The 27,706-nt window shown below is 44.1% G+C and overlaps 1 protein-coding gene across 1 annotated transcript in view; it reads right to left on the bottom strand.

Moving 5' to 3' along the window:
• The window catches only part of PDE1C (phosphodiesterase 1C), a 308,568-nt gene that overhangs the window by 254,403 nt on the left and 26,459 nt on the right, over positions 1–27,706 (bottom strand). The window contains exons 2-3 of the mRNA XM_086467641.1: positions 10,762–10,812; positions 5,059–5,230 (exon numbers count right to left, since the gene is read on the bottom strand). Coding sequence (XP_086323767.1) covers positions 5,059–5,230; positions 10,762–10,812 — 223 coding nt within the window. The remainder of the gene's footprint in view (positions 1–5,058; positions 5,231–10,761; positions 10,813–27,706) is intronic.

Below are 27,706 nucleotides of genomic sequence, written 5' to 3'. Positions count from 1 at the left end.
AATGAACAGAACACTTTTCACTTCTTGTTCATTGTAATGAGTATCAATAAGTAATGGGAATAAACAACAGGTTTGAATAAAACACAGTTGAATTTAAGTTTAATGCAAGTAAAGTGCCTTAATATAAGTCTGGATGGAGAAAGCTGTTGAGAAGGGTGGTTTCAGAGAGACTGCTACATTTTAATGTTTAGTGAGACTTGGATCTGCTGTAAATGGGTATAAAAACAAGTGAGAGTGTCTTTCATGTTTGCAGCCTTGTATAGTCTTTTTTCGTTTTTTTTTTTTTAAACAAGTTAGGGCAAGTGAGACATCTCATTTTCGTGTATGTTTTTTGAAAAACAAGAAGAAAATCTAAATAAAAAAGTCAATAAACAAATACTGAGACCAGGGAGAGAGGAAGGGCGGGTTTTATTCTACCCCATGACTAGCCCTCAAAACTCCCATTCTCCTGCAGTCATGGTCACAGCTCTCCCACACTGCATCACGCCCCTCTCCGATTTTCAGACCTCACGTACTAGCTTAGGTAGCTACAGCTGAGCTTTGCTGCTGCCCAGACAGTGTCAAAATGTGAGAGGTGGTAAAGGAGGAGTCTTGCAGGTCCCTCTCCAACATGTGACTGGAGATGGGCTCTTGCTATGACTCAGGCAAGGTAGAGGAAAGGAAGGCTCATACCCCTCATTCCCATTGATGCCACCATGACCCACACAATCGAGGCTTGTGGGCTGACTCCCAGCCTGTGGTGCTGTGACAGAAGTTTTCATATTTGGGGCACTGCAGTATCACCTCTATCCTGCAGACCAAATAAGTGGACATCACCCACAACCTAACCAGAAACACAAGAAGATTAGCTGCCATTGTGATTGAAGACTCCCAAAGCAGGACAGAAGCAGATAAGGAAAGAAAAGCAAACTGTCCTTGGAAAGATAAAAGAAACTTTGCAGCCGAAATAGGAAAAGCAGCTATTAAGGTAAGCAGGGGTGTTACCAGCCTCAAGCTAAAAGCTGGAAATAGTTTGAAAAGTGACATATACCAAGCCTTGAAGGAACTAAACCTGTTTTTCTGGTTCCCAGGACATATGGCCTTGGTAACAGACAATATATATCACTTTCTAGTTCAGCATAGCTACATGGGTATCAGTAAGGCTTGTCTGGACCAGGACAGAGGGCCTTTGCCTCATCTGCTGACTGTTCAGTTGCCTGCTACCCTGATTTATCACTTTGGAAACACTCCTGCCCCAAACCCCCACATGCTAGACAGAACCAGCTGGACTACTCTGATATTCCAGACCAACTTTAGCTGTCACGCAGGCCCTGGACCAGGATGGGAGGTTATACTGAATGTTTTGTCTCAGATGAGCATCTCCATTCTTCCCTGGATTTCTCAGTCACCTCGTACCATAGGATCTCTCCTGCCACAAGATCCAGCACAGCCATTACACCCTATAAGCACCACCACAGTCATGTACCTCAATGCAGTGTCCCAGGTCTCCAGACCTAAAATAACACTCCATCTCTCCCGTACATACAAACCAAACAAGTCTAGGAGAAATCATGCCATCTTGGACACATCAAATTTTCAGCTGCAGCAGCACCTGACTTGGTTCACTCCAGGTGGCAGTCTGAGGACAAACGCAGCAATTTCTCTTGTATCCTCCAATGTAAAGTGCTCACACAAACTTCTAGGTGGTATTTGGAGGACAGCACCCAAACCTGTCTCTTGTTTCTTTGCTCCCCCTGGTGGGCGCCAGCATGGCATTAGCAAAATGCCTGCTTGGGTAGTGCTGCCAGTGAGCAGGACACAGAAGCTAAGCAGGCTGTAAAGTTATTACACAGTTTCCTTAAGAGCTCGTTAGCTACCACTGTTAATTCTTACCAATATCAATAGCACCACTGCTCACTACAGGGACCTAGCACATCAAAAGGCAGATCTAGGAAGAGAGTTTGAGTTACAGACTTCAGTGTCAGCAACCACCAACCTCTCCAGCCAACATCCAGATCACACAGCCCTGACAAGGCTGTACACCCACCACCTAATATTCCTGGGCCACAGCCCACAGCCACTGCCAACAATTGTACATACATGGATGCTGATCCATGCACAGCTATTCAAAGAGAAAGTGACTGCAGCTCCTGTAATTGTGAAGTTGCATATTTGTGCAAAGAAAAATAGTAGATACAACAGATTTGTTGAACAAAGCATGGGCCAAGAAGCTAATCACTTCTGTATGTCTAATTATTTTTTTTCCCTTGTCAAAAGGGGATAATCCATCATCCTCCATGCTCCACTATATTTTCAAATGTCATTCAAATTGGGCCCTCCTTTGCCTTTACTAGACAAATCAACTAAACACCAGTGAGAATGGATTTTCAAAAATATCTACATTTTAAGTACTGCAGTAGTATATCTAGTCAAGACAGAATATTACTTCTAACTGCTCACTCAGTGCAGTACTGCAAACAAGATACTAGGAACTCTTTCAAGTCTCTCTTTAAAAAGGTATTCAACCTGGCTTATAACAATCTTGTGCTTGCTCTTCGTAGTTTCAGAAGAGAGCTAGTAACGTAATTGTATAAGAAAATCAAGACGATCAGAACACTTTAATTATGGAGAGACCATGCACTATACTTATTTGGGGTGCAGAGAGGGACCTGGTTTCATTTTGATTTTGCTTTACATCTTAAATATGGATTATTACCGCAGGAAATGTATGATTGAAATGATTGAAATAATCACATTCCTCCTTTTATGTTGAAATGCTGCAATCTACATGCTGAACAAAATCAAATAGAGATCTCTTCCTAATTTTCCAAGCTACAGAACAGTAAGTACCGCACAGTAGAAAACAAGATCTTAATACAAGAGGTAGCAACTGGGATTTCATGCTGCTTATATGTATTCACATAAAAAGATATGCAATCACAAGCAAGTGTGACTCATTTGACACTGGAGAGAGATTTTCTTTTTCAGTATGCATGAGAGGGATAGTATTGCCATACACTGCTCTAACAGCAGTGAATCAGTAGTAAGGGAGTTGCTGCATTTTACAGTTTGTAGCAGTCACATTCTTCACTCCATAAAAATCAGTTCATACAAGCCCAACATTGCCCCTCACACGCCCCTGAGATTCAGCCACCACATTCTTAATTAAGACAAGCTGGACTGGACAACTTGTAACACGCATTTCATTCCCCAAAAAGCAACAGGGTAGCAAAATCTTCCACTAGCATCTAGTAAACACAAAACAAGGAAAGCCCGTGCTTGCCAGGCAGTCACTGGCACTCAGACACACCTGTTAAACCCTGTCAAGGAAGCACACGAAGATCGGACAACCAACATCAAACATGCGACCCAACATACAAAAGACACTACCGCCTCCTAAGCCCCAGCTAGCACCATGATATCCAGAAGATCCCAAGCAGAATAAAAACACCACAGTGTTTTTATTTTCTCATGTCTTTAGACAGTAATTATTATGTACTCTCTTTCTATCTTCCACTCTGCATAGCTGTTAAACTCACATGGGGCTTCCTTTCTTTATAAAACTAGACAGTTACAGTTTACTCTGTAACAACAATTTGTTTGTATTTCCATCTATAAAAGCCCCCCAAAATGCCACATTGTACAGTAATTTCTATACTAATAAAATACAAAGGTTCTGTAATGTTTTTAAAGCCATTTAAACTGCATTAGCAAAGCTATTTTGCTGAATTACATTTTCCAACTCAGTCCTTACTATGCCATACACAAGCTCACATCTTCCAAGAGTCACCCCTACTCACATAATCAAATCATGCCATCTGAAACACTGTGATATTATTTTGTCACATAAAATGGTTGAAATTATCTTGATGATGGCAATATAGGGATGGCTGCTACCCAGAATTTGTTACAAGAAGTGAAAGCTGAAAAAGAGCTAGAACTCTTGAAATTATGGATTTTAAATATCAGAGGCCCAAAGTGTTTAAAAGCCATTAAATACAGTGGGTGTTCATAAAAGGAGGATCCAAGTTCTGAGACGCTTGTCCAATTGTCATTCCAATGGAAATATGAAAGAATGAAACCACACTATGAATTACAGGATTTATTTATATAGACTGGCATAAACTCACTTTATGTTAATATGCTTTCATATGTCAAGCAGTATAAACAAGATATCTGAAATTACTACCTAATATAATGACTTAAATAAGTACCTTCAAAATAATGATTGTATGAAGACCAAAATAAGTTTGCCAGACTGAGGTATAATCAAAATCACTGAAGTCAAATAAATTTATCCAAAGCAAAAACCATGTTATGTTTGCACACGTATACATTTAATATAAAAGCAAAGTAGAGCATAGTTTTCCCAACAACAACAAAAAGAAGTTAAAAAAAAAACACTCTGAAAAAACGCTTTTGCTAGGCATACCAATTTTCACCTATTGGTCAATATACACTGCATGCACACAGCTTCTCTATTTTACCTCATTTTGAGAAAATTATTTTCAGAAAACAGGCCTCCAAGAAACATCTGACAAATGTACATCCACATGATTAAACAAAAGAGAGGAAAACCCAGCAATACATATATCACACACTTCACAACAGCAGCAGTTGCTTGATTGCAAGCCCCTGGTCAGAATCCTTCAAAATAAATTAATGCTAGACAGTTCTCAAGACATTACACAACAGAAAAAGGTTTAGCTCTCCCTTGCATCAATAAAGCACATCATCTGACCTAAAGTGCAAGTGCTCATCATTAAACCACTTTCAAATGAACCAATATCAACCTCCAAAGACAGCTTCATATAATGAGCTCAGTTGACCATTTTGACTGGTTACAGACTTTATATCTGTCTAGTCCATAATCTTTTAAGACGGCTAATGAGGTCTGAGAAATGAAAGTTGAGTCCAGTCAATATTATTTATGGACCTCTTTTTCCCCACTCTTGTTCAGTACAAAGCCACACAGCATTGCTGAATCCTTCAGTATCGATTTCTCCCACCAAACCCACAGTGCAGACAACCTTAAAAAAAACACCCTTTTACAGACGAATAAACTCATATCTGTCAGACCTGAAAGATGTTTTCACCAATGCCTCAGGACTGTCCACTGGTGGTAGTTCATCTGCTAGGATTTCTTCAGGTGGTCTAGGGTCACTGATGATGGTTGGCTTTGGCTTTTCCTTCAGGTTGCCAGTCAGCCCACCAATAATGGTGTTCCACAAGCAGTTTTGTGATTTGGACCCTGAAAAAAAAAAAAAAAAAAAAAAAGTAGTGAGAAGAAAAATTCACAGGCCTATCATCCAGTCTCTCAGCAGTCTGGAAAACAAAGATGATCTTATCTTTTTACCTTTGCATCACCACAGTTTGGGATTAAGCCTGAAAACCTGAAATAAAGATCAAAGTGGAAATAAGCAAAAACGTTCAGGTCATTCCAAATCCAAGGCCGTAATGCTTCCCATAAAAAATCTTATTACAGAAAACAGAGCTTTCACATGTCAATAAAAACCATCATTATACTTGGATTATAGCTTAGCACATTTTAAGCCAAATAACTAATCCAAAACAAAGTACCAAATCAATACAATATTATTCATTGACCTTCTTAGACTAAAGTTAATGGTGGTTAAATTACAGATTAAAGATATCACTGAAGGACTAGTATCAGAGAACATATTTCTTTTCTGTTGAAACTTCAACTTTTCTCAGTAGACATTCAAACAGCAAAATATTTCTATGGGTGATCTTTTCACATTTATTCAGAAATATCAGCAGGTGCCTCTTGCTTATCATCCAGAGAACCCATCCTCATCTGTAAGTCTAGTTACACTGACAAAAAGTACAATTAGCATCCTTCAGTCAGATCTCCTCGCCGCCTTTGGAGAAGAGAATATGTGACTTACATTTCATAAAATTTAAGCACCCGTTTCATATTTTCAAAAATTTCCAAATGGCTTCTGAATAAATTAGGCACTTCTGAAAAATCCCAGTGATATTCCCATACTGAACACCTGTGTCACATTCTAACTTTCAAGTATTATAGGATATACATGGGTGAGTTAACTGCTCTTCCTGGGATCTGCTAAGTACCGAAATACTGCTTATTTCAGTTAAGCGACTTCCCACAACAGAGGTGCAGCAAGCATTAATGTTACTGGATTGCAAACTAGTAAGATGTACCAGCTCTGCTGGTAGTCATTCTCCATGGGCTTTTTAACCATATGCAAAATGAAAAAATAAATTCTGATAAATGGGATATTTCTGAAGTCAGCAACTGATTTTTATAAGAGACTACACTGGTAAAATTTTCATATATTTTCCTGGCATTCAGACTTAATTGTCCAGTAGAGTCAATTAAGAAGCAAACAGTGGACCTAACAAGTACAGATTAGGGCTGAATTTTTGTTGCAGTACACACAAACTACAGGAGAGAAAACCAAATAGAAGAGCTGTTATCCCATATCTCCTGAGAATATATCATGAGAAACTACCCTGTTAGAAGCAGCAATATCTGCTGCTACAGACAGGTGATGGCAACCTTATTTCACTGGTTGTCTTAAAGGTCTTGTTTTCACACAGCCTAAGTGATACAAAGACAGAAGATCAGCAAGAATCCTCATCTATCTTCTCCACTCCAAAATAACTTTCAGAGTATTTTCCAGCTAATCTGGAAAGCTCCATACTCATAGGCTTCCCTGCTCTTAATTGTCAGCAGCTATTTAATGTGCAAGGACCATATTTACCCAGATTTAGAGGTAGCCTTGATGTCCTGTGCCAAGTTCTGTGCTACAATAACTAGAAAAATTACTCCTCACACCAGGTAGTCCAAAGCCAACTAATGTCTACACAACAGCTGTAGAAGTTAATACAACATCAACACATCTTTATCATTCAAGGACTTGCAAGGTTATGGCAATACCGCTGTTTCTCTTCTTTAGACTACCACGTAAATTTCCCAAAATTTCTTAATTTTACTTGAATAGGTAATCGTTTTTTGTTTTCCCATTCTGTACTATAAAGGATGTGAAAGTTTTTGATTATCTGACCATACAGGCCATCTGTGATAGAGCCAGAAATATTGTGATTCAATATGTTATCAACAAATATGTTGAGAGGACCATTTCTTTTGCAGAAGTATAGCATACTCAGCACAGTTGGAGCCAGAAGTTTACCAGTCAACAAAGACAAACAAGTTGCCATCCAGCTGCAAATTGCTGCATACTACATCAGGAAAACAGGACACCAATGTTAGTCAAAAAAGCTGCTGTGCCCTATTAAAATAATATTTTATGGAAAAGAGGCTCTCCGAACCCACTTTTATAATTCTGAGGTTTTTCCCTGTGAGTGCTCCAAGGAATCTGCTGAGCTTCCCAAATCACCACCTTCTCCCTACTTCCTCAGCTCTACCCTTACTTTTATTCCACAAGCCCTCCAGCTTGTCAGGCACAGGACAACACCATGGTTCAGGAAAAAGATATATTAGCCTTTTTCCGCACTTTCTAGATACATCTACCTTGTTGTTTGCACTACCACTGGAAGCCAACAGGGACAGGTTAACTACCTACCACAAAAAAACATGTAATTACTCAATAAAACCTTCTTTCTTTCTCTTTCTTTGAAAAAAAAAAATGCAAAAAACCCAAGTACTTGTCTCATTATACGTATATATTTTTTCTCTATGTTCTCTGCACATATACTTATACCTTTTCCTCCAGCGTGGATATCTATCCCATGCAGCTTCCCCCGTGATTAAATCTAGGCTGTAGACCCAGATCTACTTGGCTCTTCTGAAGATCAACAGCAGCCAATCGGCCATGAGTTAATACGAGTTAACCAGCTTCACTAGAGCAATGAAATGCCATGCCCACCTGTCCTAACCAGTGTTCAGCCTGCCCACAGTTATGCTCAGGTAAAGGGCATTCGGTAAATGATTGTTTTACTTAATAGGCCTGCCCAACACCAGCCAGGAGCTTCCAGTTGAAGTGCTGAGAGCCTGACGAATTTAAATCCCCACAAAGACTTATGGTACAGTGGCACTTGTAGCAAGATGACATAGTGAGATACTAGGCACTGCTAAAGGCAGTAGTAACCTCTTAAATTCAAAGTCTCCTAAATGCACTGGAATTTGACATTTAAGAGTACAGGAGGTTGGGTAGCCCTAGCATTGGAATGAATAACGCTGAACTCAATTATAATTTCAAATCCTTATGAACAAGTGTAAACATTTACAAAAATGCTTCTCCCTCATTTTGTGTGATTATAACTGAGCTAATGACAAAAGCAAAACAGGTTTAGGTGCTAAAATTTAAAAAGCAGAACTCTGCTTAAAGAATCTGTGGGTAGGTGTTCAAATACCTTCATATAGCCTGAAAATATTGTTACACTGCAAGTCGAGCTACCTGGAGCACTGATAACCACACAACTATCATTTCCATTGCCTCATTTAACAACACCAGCTACCTTTCCCTCTTCTTTGCTCCTGAACTAAAGAGGAAACTCATACACGCTCCAGAGAGCAGCAAACAACAGTCAGGATGAACAAGGTTCATCTGGGTTTCTGTAGGTTATCTTGTGTTTGGTTGCACACACAGAAAGTCAGATCATATAAATAAGGTCAGCCAAAATGGGTGTGGGTTTTTAGGTGTTCAAGGACAGCCCAAGTGATCTCACTGAAATCTCTGCAGGTTTTACTGTTGACCTCAAATGGGCAGCTGTTACAAAGCAATGAAAATCCTGTTCTCTGGTTTGAAGTCAAAGTGAATGTCAAAGGCACCATCCAGGAATATATCCAGTCTCTGGTTTGTGACTCAGACACAAGGATAATGATGATAATCCTTTATGACTTCAGTTACTGCTCAAATACTTGTCCTCAAATGCTACAGCTTTTTCTGCCATCCAGTCAGGATGTTTTTGAATGTTTGATCTGCGCTCCACTCTTTGTTCAATGAAGCATGGTACAGTAGAGTAGGTTATAGTACTCTCAGCATAAATTTGGGCATCATCCATTTAACTCATGTTAGCACAGCACATGCCTCAGACACTTCCTTCCTTTCCATAACACAGTTCCCATTCTAATTTTCCTTCCCTTTCCCACAGAGTTGTCACCTTATCAATGATATTAAAGATACCCTATGAGAAGCTAGCTGGATCATTAAGTCCTCAACCTGGCTCCCAGATCACTAAATTTAACTCCTAACAGTGAAGGTCTGGTTTACACTTTGAATTATCTCCCTTTGTCCCTATATTATGCCTCTGTGACTATTTCCCAACCAGGCTTATCTAAAGTGTTCCTCTCTGCATTGTATTTCTGTTACTGTCAAATAGCCTGTGGCCTTGATCTCACCTCCACGCTTAATCCCATGCAGCACTGGGTCATATGACGAGGCCTTATAAGGGGGTACTCTGTGCTTTCATTCAGCCGATAGCCACCCGCCGATCTGTTCTCTTACGTGTAACGCCAGTCACCCCTAACTCTGGAAACAAGGCTTGGCTGCCTGGCTGAGGGCCAAGATCAAAGCAGGAACAGAACTGGTTGTTCCTGGGTCTCAGACCTGCCCCCTATACACGTTCACCAAAAATCAAGTTCTTACAAATGTCAGAATGAGAACTGAAATGCCGGCTTAGTTCCAAATGTCATGACATTATGCTTGACCTACTTGACAGGAAATATTGCAGCATGAAGTCCTTGTAACCCAAATACTTAGGAATAAATAGTACTTGGGCTGAATCTTCCAACTCTGTGCCCAGCAATCAGAAACTATAACAGACAAAAAGTGGAGAGAGAAACAACTTGAAAATGTTTGCATTTATGTTTACATTTCTCTCCTCTGTGATTTCCTTTGCCATACGCATTTTCAGGGTTGAACCAGCCAGGACTAGAGCCCCTTTTTAAGCTCTACTGTCTAGAACAGGAATGAAAATAAATCCTAAATCAGGAATAAGGAATGCCAGTACAATTTTCTCTCAGTCCTGTTCAATCTGCTTCATCACCTTGTAAGTCAACAGATTTCATAGCCACAGACATTTCTTCTACATTATGCACCTTAGCTACCTATGTGAGGTATGGCATGCTGAGAGTGCCATCATGTGACTGTGTGAAATACTGCACCATAGATGTAGATTATTTTGATGTTCTGATCTGCACCACCCATGACAACAGCAAATGCCCCCGTTTAAGGATGAAAAGGGGATTTTTCCCTGCTAAGTGATCACAAATCATCACGAAACTGCGTGCATTATGAACAGGATTTCCTATCTTCCTCCTTGTTCCTACATATTTTGTGACATGTGTTTTTAATAATTCATATGGTCAAAGTTATGGTCAGTTGGTGCTACATTACCAGATGCATCCCTTTGTTTTGTTCAAACTTGGGTCACTTATTTCAAATCCCAAGTCATACCATTAGTTCCTAACCCTGCTGTGTGAAGCAAAAGGTGATGGAGGAGCTATCAGTAACGCTTAATTACATTTTTCATATGCTGTTTCTAAGACTTGAGTCAACTTCAGCTGGCTTTGTGACACATACATGGTTATAACCTCTTATGCTTGAAACAATAGGATGGCCCCAAAGCCTTCTTTTAAACTTGCATCAACTCTGTTCAGTAAAACTGAATTTCTGTAAGTGACATTTCCAACTAAGTACTATGGTTCCTCAATTTAGTACAGTAAATGAACTGCAATAACAGGGTGGACATGAGATTAAAAGACTTATTAAATGTGTTTATTTCTACAGGAGATATAGAAATCAACCAGTTAAAAGAAAAAAGGCTACTTACGGGCAAATCGGGAAAGTGGTCGTGCATTTTTGTCACCTGTCTCATTTGCAACTGAAAGGAGAAAATAGAGAGAAATAAAAAACATTCAAATTTAACTGTTTCATTAAGATTAATGATAATAGCAATTCTCATGCATATACGGGAGAGAAGACTGTTCACAGTAACAGCAGTCGAATGTATACACATAGATATATAACACTTCTTTCAATACCACCAAATATATAATTTTGCATGTTTGCCTGTCTGGTTCAGTTTGGCTTTCAGAGTCAGGAGGACACAGCATAGGCACTTGCAAACACTGTCTTGTCCCACATAATAACTGAATGGTATAATTGCTCAACATTCAAGCACTAGCCATCAATAGTACATAGCAATATATGATCGCAGTCATCCTTACAAATTCTATTTTATATGGAACTGTTTTCCAAGCCCTAAGTAAAATGTCATTTTTTTCCATTTGCATTAATGAGTATAGTAAGAAAAAAGTAAGATTACTGCACCTATATAAGGAAATACACTAGCAATTCTGGAAGCCCAGATGATCACTTAATAGCAAATTAAATTAAATTTAAGGATCTGTGCAAAGGAATCTGCTGACATTTGGAAATGCATATAGATATCACCTAGGATAAAAACAACCCCATACAAATCCTGCTTTGTTCTGCCTCCGATTCATACTGGCATAGCTCTCAACATTTCTGTGACCCAGCTAGTGTGCAGTTAGTCAAGAGCATAAATGACTCTTTGGGGTTCTCACAAGATCAAACTACAGTTGAAAAAAGAGGAGAGTTATCAAGGAGAAGAATTACCACCCCTGACTTTTTTTTTTTCTGTAGCTGGAATAATCATGAGGAACAGAATTGATGGGCACATATGGAGGAGAGTGTATTATAAGTACACAGACAAACCTTGTAGATTCTTTGCTTTCTTTAAAAATGCTGTTTTCTAGAGACAAGACCAAGCAAGCTAAGAAATGTCACAAAAGGATGCAAAATATGACCAGAACTGAGACTCACAGGTTTCCAACAAGACAATTTAACTAAACTATAATGGCCTTTTTGAAGCCAGAAAAGACTTTTGATTAAATTTAACTCTTCTGACAAGTCTTAAGGTTGTCAGTTTAAGTTTGGCTTTATTTGAGACCCATATCCAGCGTCGCTCCAGTTTTCCCTACTTGCTCTCCAATCTTTACCTATTGACTAAGGTGGCTTCAGCACTCACTGTAGTGAACAGAGGGACTCTTGGAACAATCCACTGCATCATTTTGCTCCCACTAGCCAGCAGATGGTGCCCTTAAGACACTGGTACCTCTCTATCAGCTTGGGGACCTCGCCAGGCCAGCCAGAGCGGGGACCCTGAGGTCTTCCAGGTCCAACAAGACATCCTTCTTTGCCTTGAGTCCATCACAGGCACCTGCAGCATTAGCTTCAACCAAATAAGCCCTTCCGGGACATTGCGTGCACAGATACCGGAGTGACTGCATAGAGTTAGGCAGGTCCAGAGCAGTTGACAGTTTCAGAGTCAAATCTGTCTCTGCTTGAGGTGATGGGTGGTGAAGGAGAGGCAGCAGCATCCTCCATGGGTGGTGAAGGAGAGGCAGCAGCATCCTCCATGGGGCAGGGATCAAAAGTTAGACCCAGTGAGATCAAAAACCGTGCCAAAAACCTATAGCAAGCATGTAAAGGTCAAGCGGCCAGGCTTTGTCTCTAACTCAGTGATGATGGCTTGCACAGGGTAGGCTGAGAGGTCGCCTGCCGGACTGGTCCCTTCTGGGATCCTAGGTATCTCCCTATATTGCAGCAGAGCCCGGGCAAATTCATAACTTGCACTGATATCTAAAGTTGGAAAATCAAGTGGACTATTAGGTCAATGAGGAAAGAGCCTGCTGAGGGCCTTTTAACTGCACTATTATCTGCTTTAGAGTATTCCCCCCACTCTGGTGGCAGATGGCACTCCGTGGTCATTGGGGGCTTCAGGTGCACACGAGGTCTCACCTTCGTGCCATGCTCCAGCTGGATGTTGCAACAAGAGTTTCGGAGCACTCCACCTGGCACCTGTGTTTGGGCAGCTCAGCCCCCAGACTCAGCATCCAACACAACAGGTGTCATTAACCCCCTCAAAAATAAGCATTATCCAACTCCAGGCTGCATAGGTTTGTTTTTGGTTGTCAGTGCTTTCCAAACATCAGATGGTGTCATACACAGAGTAACACCCTTCCATCTGGCATACAGCCACATGGAGCAAAGGTGCAGGTAGAACAGCAAAGCAATGAGCAGGACAGCAAAGCAATGAGCAGGACAGAAAGCACTGGGGATGCCGAACCTGCATTACTAGCAAGATTCCTGATACAAGTGAGCTAACTGCTGCCTGGGAATTGTCTGGGACCAATGAGGTGTCTGTGTAGGTGAGATCTCAGGTTTGTTTAGCCCTGCCGTCAAAAGGGGAAGGATTCAGAGGCAAAGAGCATTTCTGCGTTTGCTCTGTGCGAAGATTTTGCTTGATGTAGTTTTTAACTGTGGAAATTCTACATATATATCCTACAGTTGTCTTACAGGAATCTTTGGAGACACAAAGAACTAACAGACCTATGTACGCAATACATGTAAATGAGAAAATACTTTTTCTCCAGATGTCCTGAAATCTTCTCCACCCTGTGTTTATTCAAGTTTATTAATAGTAACAAGCTTTTGGGAGAAAGCAGGTATGAATTAATGAAGCTGGAAAAGGAAGTTGAATCTCTGAGAGAGCAAATCACAACCCACACCAAAGATTATTTCTGGTATTTAATATTTCCTGTACCGCTGCCTCTTCAGATGCTTATTCTCCAGCCACACTCTACCTTTGTTGAAGTCTAGGCTCATTTTTGTCTCTGATTAGATGAGACTATCAGCATGAAAACCTCAGATATTTACTTCATTCTCCTAAGTAGGTGGGACTTTCTTCAGTTTCCATCACACCTTTTTTAATTTTTTTTTATTCTAAACGATGCACATTTGAAGTTATTTTCCATTCTAATCTGGAAGCAAATAAATCTTGGTGAAGGGTACAGCAACATGCAGGTAGCTTGTAAGTAACTTCTGTTCCTTCAGAAAGACAGCCATGACAGGCAGGAGACATCATTTTGCAATCATGCCGTTAGAGAAAAACATTCACGTGATGTCAGTGCTCCCTCATCCAAGTAGACAACAAAATACCAGGCCTAGACAAATTTCTTCCATTTCAAAAGTATTATGTTGTATCATAACTGCCTGAAAATGTCAAGAGTCTCTCACTGCAATTATAAAAATATCTCTATAGGCATGATTAGTTCTTTGATTAACATGGATCACTCATATGTGAGTCCACTGTGTGCCCACCTCATGGGCAGGCTTCAATTTTTAATGTCTGCCCTGTTAAACTATTTCCTACAGCTTGCCACCTTTTTCTACAGAGGTATTGATTTCACCAGTACGCCCCCTCAGCCAATTTAGCTTTCAAAGATCCTTTGTCAAACTTCTAGTACAATGCAAAGAAAAACATACCACTTCGTAGTATTGACTCATCAAGACTGACAGACAATAGCATATCATCTATATTTTGCCATTAAGCAGCTGAGAGGCTGAAAAAATAGTGTCAGGTGTTTTTTACCCAACAGTAAACACATTCCTTCAAGAAGACTTCTTTTTTTTAGTCAGCCAAAGGGTAGATGAGCTTAACTATATATTTCACACTACTAGTAAACTTGCCAGTGTTAGGAAAAGTGCATTAGATAAGGTGAGAACACAGATATGTAGATATATTTACACTGAATGTACAAGCTGAATAAATTCTTCTCTAGGATACTACTTTTTCTTTTCCCCTTCAAGAACATATATTTTGAACAGCATACTTGTAAAAAAAATCTTTGGATTGCCCTAACATAATTTCAGCCCTTGTTGTTAGCCCCATCCTCTAGGTCACGTGGATCTTACTGTGAGATATTCAGATCCTCCCCCGTACTGGTTTTGTGTCAGCAGCAATTATCAGCACTTTCCTTTTTTCTATATCACAGTCATTAACAAAATTCCCACACAGGGATCTGAAGCACAATAGTACTGAAGGAAGGCTTTCCTGGTGGCTTTCTGACCCAGCTAAGGTTCATCACAAGAAAACCTGTTCTTGGAGAATTTTGAGTCCAATAAGGAGATCAGAAAAGTCTCAGACCAAACAAATAGTGCCTCATAATGACGCAAATTCTGCTTCCAAGAGTTTTTATCCAGGACTACATAAATCACAAGCACAGGAACCGTGCAGCCAGTGCACACATTACTAAGCCAGAAATTATTCAGGCCCCTCCAGAGTCAGTCACCCAAAGAGTTTTCCAGAGTGTTGAATCCCAGTACCACATAGGAAACACCAGCAACTTAACATGATTTGAAATGCTCATGCTGTAAACATCAACAGTACAGGTGGCATAAACACACCCTATGAAAGAAACCAGTAGGGTCACAAGGTTCCAAGAATATGCAGCAACTTTTTGCTGATAAAAAATATTCTATGACTTGACTGTCTCTCTGGACTTAAGATTCTGATTAGTTAAACGATTAAGTAATAAATCAATTGCACAGATGGAAAAGGCACAATATGTGCCTCTTGGATACACCCTGAAGATCACAAAACACATTCAAACTGAGAGCTATGTTTCAAAATACTTCTGGAAGGCAGAACCGCAATCTTCACTTACAAGGAATAACTAAGTGGCATACACCACCCAGCATTTCCTGAAATAACTCCTAATGGATTTCTGTTGCTGCTGTTTGCCTGGCAACAACACTGTACACCAAACATTGTCCTTCTTCATTAACTGGAAGAGGAACACTGTACACAACTGATGATTCATTTTCCTCATGAAAGGATCTTTACACTGCAGGTTATTTGCATCTGTGATAGGAAAGTCTTCTGCAGTGGAAAACACTTTGTTCCCTCAGACAACTGAAAATAGTTGCTGCCTCACTCTGAAAGGACACTGACTCCATGAACAGATTTCAGAGCTTCTGCATCTCATCAACAGCCACGGAAATGCTTTCAGATGGGCAAGGTGTACCCAGGGGAATTGCAACAGAGAAATAGGTGCAAAATATCTGTGTGAAAAAAAGCGAAATTATTCGAATACTCTACTGAGGATCAGCCAAGTTTTATTTAGAGGCAGAGATACAAACACTGAACTTGCAAAGTCTGGCCCTGTTGGCACCTAAAGACTGGAGGGGCCCTGATGCTGGGTTTTGGAGACGAAAGAAAACAGGAGCAAACACCAGCAACTGCCCGGACCTTTTAAAAGCACCTCCCTTTCACCAAGGCCTATGTTAAACATATTCCTAACCCCAAAACCAAGAGGCAATCTTGTGCGATCTGTTCAAACTATTGACATGTGTTCTGCCGACTGAATATCCCCCAGCTCTCCAAGTTCACCGAACAAATGGCTTTCAGCACACAAGCTCCAGGCTGCTCTCATTCCCAACCTCTGCCATGCCAGTCTTCAGAGTCCAAAGAGCACAGCCCTTTGCCTCCCTGGCCATACATACACACATACATATGCCTCTGGCGCACCCAGTCACCAACAGCATGTGATGGACACATAATTGCTTGCTAAGAGGCTGAAAATGGCTACCAGAAAAGCTGTGAATCAAGAGATGATGGAAGAGAAACTATACAGGTATATAAAATTTCTCCACTGAAAGATGATGAAGCTACCTCAAATTCTGGCTTCTGGAATATCTTCTTTTTTTTTTTTTTTAACCTGGAAATGTCTAGGCTGATTTTCTACATTTAGCTGAGATTTCTTACTTCTGGTAGCTCTAACAGATTGCCCATTGTAGCAAACTCACTTGCATCTTTCTCCTGAGGGTAACTATACATCTGGAAAGCTTAGTCTAGGTCATATATTTTTGTGCAGTGAATCTAAGACAGATAGATGGAAATAATAAACCATAGGGATATTTAGAACAGGATTCTGCCCATGTGGGCTGCCATGACTTCCAGCTCACTTCCATGAGAAAATACACCATATAAAAAATAGCACAGTGACCAGACACATGAAAGTCATATCACATGTGGTAGCAAGCATTCTCCTGACTGGCATACCCTTGCCCACCAGCAATCCTCTATCTTTGAGCTTCTTCACCCACACCTCCATTGCTCACTGTGCTCCCCTCCACTTGTAGCACTTGAGTGGAAGTACAGCCATCACTGGATGAGCCCAAATATATTCATCTCTCTCTCACACTGTACCCCTTACCCTTTTTTTATTTATACTTCCCCTGTACAAAGACCCAGATACATTCCTGCACAGATGAGAGGCCATCCTCACCATCTAGAAACAAAGATACAGAACAAAAATTAAGTGTTTGTGCCATTTCCTATATTGATCCAGAAGAAATTGCTGTTATAGGATGCCCAGATATCCCAGTCTGACTGGGGCAGAATGGAATATGGAGGAAATCAGTGAAAATCTGCAGAAGCTTCTTACTTCAGTACTTGCCTTGAGACACTCGTTTTCTTTCCTCTCCACTCTTTTTGAGCCTGGAAAAGCTATCTCTTCCTAGCAGAAGAAAGGGAAACAGTAACAGAACACAGAGAGCTGCCTGTACACCCCTGTGACACCGCCAAGTCACTATTTCATAGCTGCAGATAAGAGGATGATGTCTAAACAAAAGGACAAATTTCAAGTGACTCACGGTAGAGGTATTTAATTAATTGCTCAAACCTGTGCCAGAGGAGGCTCCTGACATGAGGAAACATTTCTTTACTGAGAGGCTGGTCAAACCTTGGAACAGGTTTCCTGGGGAGGTGGTTGATGCCCCAGGCCTGTCAGTGTTGAAGAGGCATTTGGGCAATGCCCTTAATGCCGTGCTTTAACTTTTGGTCAGCCCTGAAGTGGTCAGACAGTGGGACTAGACGGTCATTGTAGGTCCTTTCCAGCTGAATATGCTATGCTATGCTATACTATTCTTCTTCCTACCTCCTCCTTTGCCCAGCAGTAGATGCTGAGGAAATCTCTGATGACATTTCTACCCAGCCCTGCACCAGCACAAGATATTGAATACCCCTAACCATACCCCAGCCTAGGCATTGGCTCTGTCACGTTGTGTAAAGGAGGCCCGTACCTTCTGATCAGGGTGAGAGCTCTGGATCATCATCTTGCTTTATTATATTTCATGTTTTGTTTTATTTTACTTTATTTTGTTCTATTCTATTCTATCATATTTCATTTCATCTCATTTCACTTCAACTAATTTCCTTTTTTTGCTATTCTGTTCTCTTTTATTTCATTTGGTTTACTTTAGTTTCCTCCCTCTGTTTCAAAGCTGATGCTCACAAGCATTAACAGCATGGGCACGTGTAGCCAAGGAGCAGGCTGATGCGTTCTTCGGTTTAGCTTGAAAAAAGATGCCTTGCAGCCTGGCCAAGGCAAGTCCCAGAGCTGCAGACAGCAGCAGCAGCAGGAACACAGACCAAGCTGCCCCTGTTTCCTGGAGGGTGAGAACGTGAAGAACAAGGATCAGGACCAGCCACGCACCAAAGACGACAACGATGACGACAAGGTGTGTGGTACCGTGGGGAATTTTCCAACGTCTGTCACCTATCGATGACAAGCATCCTCTTTGCCTTCCCAAACTTCCTCCACCGCCGTGCTCCTTGGCCAGTGACACATGAAAAGCGCGCTCGTGCCTGCCCGGGGCTTGTACTGCACGCGGGGAGAGCTGGAAAGTGGCAGCTGCGGCTGGGGCAGCAAGCCTGGAGCCCTTCCAAGCACAGGCTGTTGTGCACAAGCCAGAAGCCCTGGGGAAGTGGAGCCAAGGGAAGAGCAGAGCTCGCTCCTGCCACCAGCTTGCACAGGGCAAGAGAGCCCGAGGGAGCCAGGGCACGAGTGGTGCCTGGGAGGGGCAAGAGCAGTGGGAAAGGACCGAAGGGAAAGGGCCCAGAGGGGCCCTGACAGGGGCCGGTGCTCAATGCTGCAGAGGAAAAGAAGCGGCTCCCGGGCTCCACCACGAAGGCTTGCCCTGGGGCTCAAAAAGCTTCCTCCCCCCCGGATGCGGGGCCCGCGGGCCACCTTCGTGGAGCATGAGCAGCAGGCGCCTGGCCAAAATGGGCCAGAGGAGCCCTGGCAAGGGGCCGTGCTCAGTGCTGCAGAGGAAGGCAAAAAAACCCCAGGGACACTTGCTAGTCCTGTGGGGGAAAAAAAAGCCTTCCTCCCCCCAGCTGCAGGGCACGAGAGGCCATCTTCGTGGGGCACGAGCAGCAGGCCGTGACGCAGCCACAGTGGACCAGAGGAGCCCTGACAAGTGGTCGTGCTCAGTGCTGCAGAGGAAGGCAAAAAACCCCCGGGGCCCAGTGCCAATCTGCCCGGGGGAAAATTCCTTCCTGACCCCAGCACTGGCTACTCCCTGAGCACCTGAGCAAGACCTGCCCCCTCGTCCCACAGGCTGGTCGCGCCTCCCCAGAGATGCCCAAGCCCTGTTCTCTCTCAGCCCGGAGCCACCTCAGGGGCTCCCCAGAGTGGCCAAATGCCCCCGGGCCGATCGACCTTGGGGGCAAGAATCCTTCCTGCACCTGGCAGTGGGTGCTCCAAAGCCCAGGGAGCCCTGACAACACCTCTGCATCCCTTTTCTTACGGCTGCTGCCCCTGGCTCCATGGGGGATGAGGATGGCGAGCTCTGCAGTGCTCCTCAAGAAGGCATTCCCTTGGTCTGGCCACTGCTATCCAGCTGCAAGGGCCTGATGATCGCCTCGGGCACCTCCAGGGGTTGCTTGGTGGTTCTCCTCCTCTCCAGCAGCCTCATCCAGCCTCTGCTCTTCCTCCCTCAGCCCCCCCCAAGGAAAGGATCCCACCAGCTCCTCAAGGGTTTCCTCTCAGCTGTGCTCGGGCTGCCCGCAGGCCAGCTCTGGCAGGGGACGGGGCAGGGTGCTCCCTTTTGCCCTGCCCCGGGGCATTGTGACTGCCGCGTTGCCGGGTGACGGCACTGTGACGTGGGGTGACTGACAGGCCCCCCCATGCACAGCCCCGCCCACCGCCCCTCCGCCCAGCACCCTTGGGAGGAAGGCCTTTGGGGTGCTGGCCCCGAGGCAGGCCCTGTGCCCAGGAGGCCCAGGGGCTGTCCCTGCCCTTGGTGGCCAAGCACTGGGCACAGCTGCTGGGTGTCCCTGATGCCTCCTCTGCCACCCTGCAGAACCAGCCCTGCAGCCCAGAGACCACCCCTATTAGCCATCCCCTCTCTGCACCACAGCTAACGTCCACAAGGCCACACAGCGAGGAGGACCAGGCATAGAAACAGTTCACCAGGGGGATAACAGGGGGTGGTTATGGCAGCCACAGCCTGGAGGAAGTGTAGCCAGAGCCATTGGCTGGGATGGACGGTGCCAACAGACTACCATGGAAACACGCTTTGAAAAACAAGTGAGCAGAGGTGACACTGCTGTGGTGGAAAGGTTGGTCATTTCCAGACCTAGAACATTTGGAACAGTGCCCAAAGCACAGCCAGGCAAATGACAACTCCCAAACGTCAAAAATAGCCCATTGCTCTTATTGCAGTCACATCCCCTTGTCCCACTGAAGCCGAGCTGTGCAGGTCCTCTATTAAACATGCCCATTGGCCGTGTTTATACAGGATACAAAACATGCTTCAGCCACGGGGTAAAACTTTTAGAGTTCATTTGCGACTTTAACCTTTCTGAGAGTTATTTGCCTACCTTGATTTGTGGGAAGGTGTTCAGATCTTATCTAAAACCCTGGCAAGTCTACTTTTTCTGTAGGAATTAGTATTTTGAGTACTGAAAGAGTAAGGAAGGTATCGTTCTCGTCATTTTCTGTGTTGATGCCAACATTGGTACATGCAGACTATGTAAATAATGGCATTTATACCATAGACATTCATTTGGTTGTGGTGATGCCAGAGGTTAAAGAAAGGGGTTTAGTTCCCTCGGCATGAACTCTACAGAGACATAGACAGCATGCATGATTTCCTCACCATTCCTTATCAATGCAGTAAGGGATATTTGCTACTACTGCACTGTTTATGGTGAGGTCTCTTCTTGGAAAGACGTCCTGAATCGTTTTGTGTTCTTTACCATATTTTTCCTCGCACTTCAATAGCTCTTCTCCTTCTTTGGCCCTCAACCTTGATACCTTTCTTGAAAGAGAAGGCAGCCCTCTCGGCCTTTGTCTAGCTCCTTCTAGTCATTGTCTTCTTCTATAGGCCCTCCATGCCCCTCATCAACTGCTTAGTCTTTGTCTGTCTTTATCCCAGACAGAATTTGTCTTTCTTGAACCCGAGGAATGAGAAGCATCCATAGCGGTATAGGTGAGTTCTCACCAGGGCATTGCACAATGTTTGCCTTTCCTATGGAAACACCTTGCCTGACACACAAGAATGCGTTTGCCTGTATCACATTCCTGGCTCATAGTCACCCTGTGACCTGCTCACACCTCCAGGAACATTTGCCTACTCCAGTGTCCCCAAAGTGGAGCAGAAACTCATGGTGCTCTACCTGACATTGTTACGTGTTTCTACCCTGCAGTTCTTCACCCAGGGTTTATTGATGTAGAGGAAGGCCACAACTGTGCCATGGCATTAGTCCCTAAATTAATCCCAGATGAATACCAGTTCACAAGGAAGCTATCTACTTACTTGTCTGATGTATGACATCTCACCTGTCACGTAAGGCTTACATTGAATCCCATCCCACCATCACCTTTAAGACACCTGTTTTACGCATGCTCTTATGCTTCATAAAATGAGCTTGCATAAGTGTTACCAACTCCAAGTCAGCACCAATTCTTTCGATAAAACTAACCTGCTGTGATGTCTGAGCAACCATAAATTGTACCACCACTTACTTACAGTTCTGTAACAATATTCACCTAGTAGTTCTGATACAATAGAACTTCTTTATGTAATTGTTAATATTAACACACTTCAATAAGTAAGAAACACATAGATCAACATACTTTTCCAGGAGAAAATATTTTAAAGACTGTACACTAGTATAAAAACCTTCAAAGTCTGGAAGAAGATTCAAAAGTGCTTCTTTACAAGAGGGTTTTTGCCCACTCTTACTGAAGTCAATTGAAGGGAAGATCTGAATGAAGCCATAGTCCCTTCTCCCACCATACTCTGACCATTCACTGGGATCCAGTTCTTAGCACTGTCCTCAAAGAGTTTCCACTGAGACTGGATCAACTGTCAGGTACTACAATTATTTATAAACTTAAGCTCTGAGTCTCTCCTGTCATTTCCACATCCACTTTTTCACTTTCATGAATCATAATCAGAAATCACTCTCCAGTCCATTAACAAACTAAACACAGCACAGGCTCATAGAAGTACACAGATGACTATCATTACATCTGCCTTGATACTAGAGGGATCAGCACTGTAAAAATACCTGCAGTTAGCAAAAGTTCATGTTGCATTTATTAGCATTTTCCTTCCAGTACACACATTATGAAACAATGTTATTGTGGTAGGAGGAAACCATCGAGGAAGACTGCTTCACCACTATATTAGTACCTTATATTATAGTGCAATAATCCTGTGCTCTACAGATTCTCAGACTAGTTCACTGGGAAAAAAATAAAGTATATGGCTTTAAAAGGCTTGCAGTATTGGGTCAAAAATGCCACAGTCATTGTAGTAAATCCTTGAAATAATATAAACTCACCATGCTGGTCAAGTCTATCCAAAAACGTATTGGCCACAGCCAGACCAAGGTCTCTGTGCTGTGCCTGGCTAATTCAACAGCAGGGCACCCTGCTTGGGAGAACCAGTAATCCTCAAATGTAGCATTAAAGAAGGTGAGACCAAGGCTACAGAGACTTTTGTTAAACTGAGCATAAGGAAAGGATTGTACCTTCCTGAGCCTCTAAAGAATTTCTACAAAATCTTAAATATTTCTGCAATGACTTCGGGAGATAATTTTATAGCAAGTGACTCCCAACAGAATTTTCCGATGCCTTTGGGAATAAGAAGGCAGTCTAGTAATCTCTGTCCCTTACATGCAGTCTCTAGAAAGCAGGCCTGAGGAACAGGAAAACTGGAGTGAGGAGATGGGGAAGTCAATAACATTATTTGCAGTAGCAGCTCTCATTCAACCAGATCAAGACTAGCACAGTGTTAGCGGAGGTGTGGAATAGATGTGAAAGCCTCAGACAATTTGGATCAGTGGGTAACACTGTGTGACGTAAATGAGAAGACTGTGTTCATATTTTTTTTTTCACAACACAATAAAAAGTGAAGTTAAAAATATCAAATCCACCAGACCAAAAAGATTTCCATTCTACTCAAGTTATGAGACAAAAAAATCCTCTTAGGACATTGAAAGAGATGTACTCTATAAACATGCACATCTATTGTTCCCAAGCCCATTGTTCAAAACTTCTGTCGTCAGTTTATTTTCTCCCACGGGCTTACTCCAGTTCAGTAGATGTCACTTCAGTGAAAACCACAACACAAAGCTGACATTTACTGAAGACAGGCAGGGCCGCAGGAACTCTACCATGGCACTGCAGACAAATCTAAACATCATCCTTACTCACAAATTTCCATTCAGTTCAGTGAAAGCAGAATTGCCTCTGTGGTGTGGGAATAATAAAAAGAAAATTCTGCTTTTGGTGCACCTAAGAACAGGCTTGCAGAGGCGCTGGTGGGAAGCCTGCTGGAAACAAAGGGTCCTGGTGGGAGTCAGGGAAAGCAGAATTTGCTTTCCATCACCTAGAAAAGGAGCATCTTTTCTGTCGCATAAATCACACCCACCTTTAGCACTGCTATTTCTTAATTGCAGTCCCACTAATTTGCAATTTTCTGTGCATCAATGAGCCAGTTCTATTCAGAGGGAAGAGTCATATCACTGCTGGGAGCTCAGGTCAGGCCTTGAGCCCATTTTTCTGTATTCCATCATATGGGAAAAAAAAAACCCTCAACAAGAGAAAGAACCCGTTCAGTTTCATCACTCCTCTACCACCCCATGAGGTTTTGCTTGTTTGTTTGAACATACAATCAAAAATATATTCTAAGTCTATCCAGATTCAAAAGTACCTCCCACAGTACCACAAACTCATGACGATCCCCCACTGAAACGTACACCCACAGCTCAAGAGGTACCAGGGGTATTCCCATCTGGGCCGTCAGCTTGTTAAGGAAAGGGATGGTATGACACTGGGCACCCAGACCTTAACTCCTCCAAAGTTCAGGAATATTCACATCAGGGCATTTCATGCGCTGACTCCTACATTCCCAAGATGGATTTCAAAATGTTTGTGAATTTCCTGGAGTCCATGGTTGGTAACAGCACAGCAGATTGCCAGGAAAGGTCACCAGAGACATCGCAAAAACATTTGCAAGCCCTGACTGAAATAATTTGTGTAGCTCTTTGAATACAGTTTCATAATACCCTTTCTCCAAATCAAAGGGGTTTTTCACATTGTCTGTCACGGCATATGTCTCCAGCAAGAACTAAATACAAACAATGTGGGTTTTTGCATTCTGGGACATAGTTTTTAAAATGCAATTCCTGGATTTTGTTACACACACACATCTGGCCATCCGCCGTGGTAATAACTATGAGGAAAGAAATTGCTGCCTTTTGTACTAGGAGACAATACTTAGCACTTTCACAGCAATTCACAGGGCTTTTGTACTAGGAAGAAATTAAAAGGACATGAATCAACTCGCAAAACCTCACATTTCCTCGCCTGGTGACACACACACCCCCCCCCCCGCCCCCCCCCAGCAGCAGCACGGTGCTCTCCGACCGGCAGCAGCTCCCGCACAGGGCGCAGCCCCTCCCTCCACGGCTTCTGGGACGCCTTGTACCTCTCTTCACCCCTGCCAACGCGGGGAGCAATCCAAAATGTTTCACTTACAACACAGCAAAAACAAGCGAAGGAGAAGGAAAAAAAAAAAAAAAAAAAAAAACGGGAAATAAACGCTGTCACTGACCGGAGAAGCAGACCTAGGAGAACTGTGTTCCCTCTGAAAAACAGCCCGAGGACAAACGCCCTATTCCCCCTCTTTCCAGGTGCCCTGGCCCGACGCTCCGGTACTAGGTGCCCGCCGAGGACGGGGCTGCGGGTGGCCCCCGCCCAGGCAGAGGGGTGCAAGGGGGCCCCGCTCACCCTGCAGCCGCGCAGCCAGGAGCCGGCGGTTTCCCCTGCCTCTGCGGGAGGACAGCGAGGCTTGCGAGCTCTCCGCCGGCCGTCTGAGGGGCTTTCCCGCCCCCCGGCACCCTCGGGCCCTCCAGGCATGTGGACGAACCGGCCGGCGGGCGGCAGGTCTCAGCAGAGGGGCGGGAGAGAGCCAGCGGGTGCCGGCGCTCCCCAGCGGCCGCTCACCGAGGGCGGGAAGCCGCGAACAGCCTGCCTCGGGGCAGCGCCCGCCGCCGGCAGCGGCCCTGGGCGCGGGAAGGGCTCACCCGCCACCTTGGGCTGCAGCCCCGGCGGCCACCCCAAGCGAGCTGGTGGCCGTGCAAGCCTGCCCAGCGGCCCGAGGCCTCCAGAGAACGAGGAGGGCTTGCTCGGCAGCGCTTTGGGGTTGGCGGGAGCGCCGCGGCGGCGAGCAGGAGGGCTGCGCTCTGCAGCCAGCTGGGGTGACCACCTTGGCAGAGCTCCCTGGCAGGGAAGCTGCTGCCCAGGTAGGAGGCTGCGGTCGCACCTCCCCTCCTGAGTCTCCACCAGCCCGAGGCGTGCTCTGGTGGAGTCACTCAGACAGCGGGTGGTGGAGCTGCAGTAGGAAGGCAGCAGTCAGCAGGCTATGCTGTATTTGGGAAGGGGGAACAAACAATAAAGTATTGGAAGAAGAAATACTAGGGCCCTGTGGTGCTGACCTCCCAGGACTGCTCCAGGATGTCACAGGGAGGCTGACACGCTGGTTAAAAGCACAGACCACTATGCCCTGCTCCTCTTCTGTGTGGGCACCATGATACGGCAAAGCAAAACGTGAGTGAGGTCAAACAGGGCTTCAGAGCCTTGATGCAAGTGAAAGGCACTAGTGCCCAAGGGATCTTCTCTTCTGTCTTGCCAGTCAGAGATAGGGGTGTAGGCTGAAGAAGTCTTCAGATACATGAGCAGTAAAGCAGAACAACAGGGAAGACGTAGGCCCATTGCCAAACAGTGCAGGGAAATGGGTTACTAATAATGCCGATGAGCCAGAAGATCTCAATACCTTCTTCATCTCTGTCTTTGCCAACATAGGCAGACCCCAGATCATAGGACCAAGCAGCTACAACAGTATTGGCTCACCAGTAGTGGAGGAAGGGCTGGTCTGCAGCATTTTGCAAGGGCTCAACCCACATAAATCTATGGGCCCGAGGGGGATCCACAACAGGGTGGTAAGAGAAGTGGCTGGTGTTTTTGCTAGGCCACCGCCTATAATATCTGAAAAATCGTGGAGATCGGGGGATATCCCCGATGCCTGGAAGAGGGCAAATGTCACACTCATCTACAAGAAGGGCCCAAAAGAGGACCCAGGAAACTACAGGCCCGTTAGTCTTAATGCACTCCCTGGGAAAGTAATGGAACAAGTCCTCCTAGAAACTTTACAAACCAAACAAAGCAAGTGATTGGGAAAAGCTGGCACAGGTTTGCCAAAGGCAAATCATGCCAGACTAACCTGATCACTTTCTACAACAAAATAACATTTTGTGTTACATGGTGAGAGCAATGAGTGTTGATTACCTTGACTTCAGCAAAGTGTTCGATGCTGTTTCCTGCAGCCTTCTCCTGGCCAAACCAGCAAGATACAGACTGGATGGGTGGTCTGTGAGGTAGGTAGGAAATTGGCTCACAGGCCATTCTCAGAGGGTGGTGATCAATGATTTTTACTCAGGCTGGCTCACAAGTGAGGTCCCCCAGGCATCACTACCAGGCCCCACGCTATTCAACATCTTCATAAATGATCTGTACGATGGGATTGAAAGCGCATGCACTAAGTTTGCTGGTGACACTAAACTGGGTAGTGAGATGGACACGTTAGAAGGAAGAGCCGTCTTATAGAGAGACCTGGGCAGGCTGGAGAAGTAGAGTAGCAAGAACTGTATGAAGTTTAACAAAGACAAGAGCAAAGTCCTGCACCTGGGACATCATAACCAAAGAGCCCAGTACAGGCTGGGATCTGTGTGGCTGGGCAGCAGCCTTGCTGAAAGGGACCTGGGGGTCCCAGTGGACAAGCTGAACACGAGTCAGCAGTGCAGCACTGCAGCAACAAAGGCAAACCTGATCCTGGGCTGCATCTTCAGGGACGTTTCTAGCAGAGACAGGAGTACAATCATCCCCTCAGTGCTTATCAGGCTGCATCTGGAATACCGTGTCTGGCTCTGATCCCCGCAATTCAAAAATGCAGACAGACTGGAGAGGGTCCAAAGGAGGGCCATGAAGATGATCAAAGGGCTGGAGAACCTGCTATATGAGGAAAGACTGAAGGAGTTAGGTCTTTTCTCCCTGGAGAAGAGAAGGCTCATGGGGGACCTCATCACAGTATTCCAGTACCTAAAGGGCAGCTACAAAGAAGATAGAGGCTCTCTCTTCACAAGAAGCCACATGGGGCAGACAAGGTACAACAGGTACAAGTTGCACCAGGAGGAGTTTCATCCTGATACAAGAATTTTTTTCCAGTAAGAGCAATCACTGGAACAGCCTCTCCGGGTATGTGGTAGAGTCCCCATCACTGGAAGTTTTCAGGATGTGACTGGACGAAGTGCTAGATAATCTCATCTAGGCTCCCTTTCCTACAAAAGGTTGGACCAGATGATCTTTCAAGGTCTCTTCCAGCCTGGGCTTAAAAAAAAATATAAAACCCACTATGCCTGCAGTAACAGCCTCACTGTACCCACAGCACAGCCCAGGATGTGGCAGTCATTTCCCACCCACCTAATCCTCTGTTCTTTCCAAGAAGATAGTTAAGAGGAGGATAAGAATAACAAGCATTTTTCAGGTCTG

This window comes from Leptosomus discolor, chromosome 7 (assembly GCF_034619465.1).
Source record: "Leptosomus discolor isolate bLepDis1 chromosome 7, bLepDis1.hap2, whole genome shotgun sequence".
Lineage (NCBI taxonomy): Eukaryota > Metazoa > Chordata > Aves > Leptosomiformes > Leptosomidae > Leptosomus > Leptosomus discolor.
This window is presented reverse-complemented; position numbering and strand designations above follow the sequence as displayed.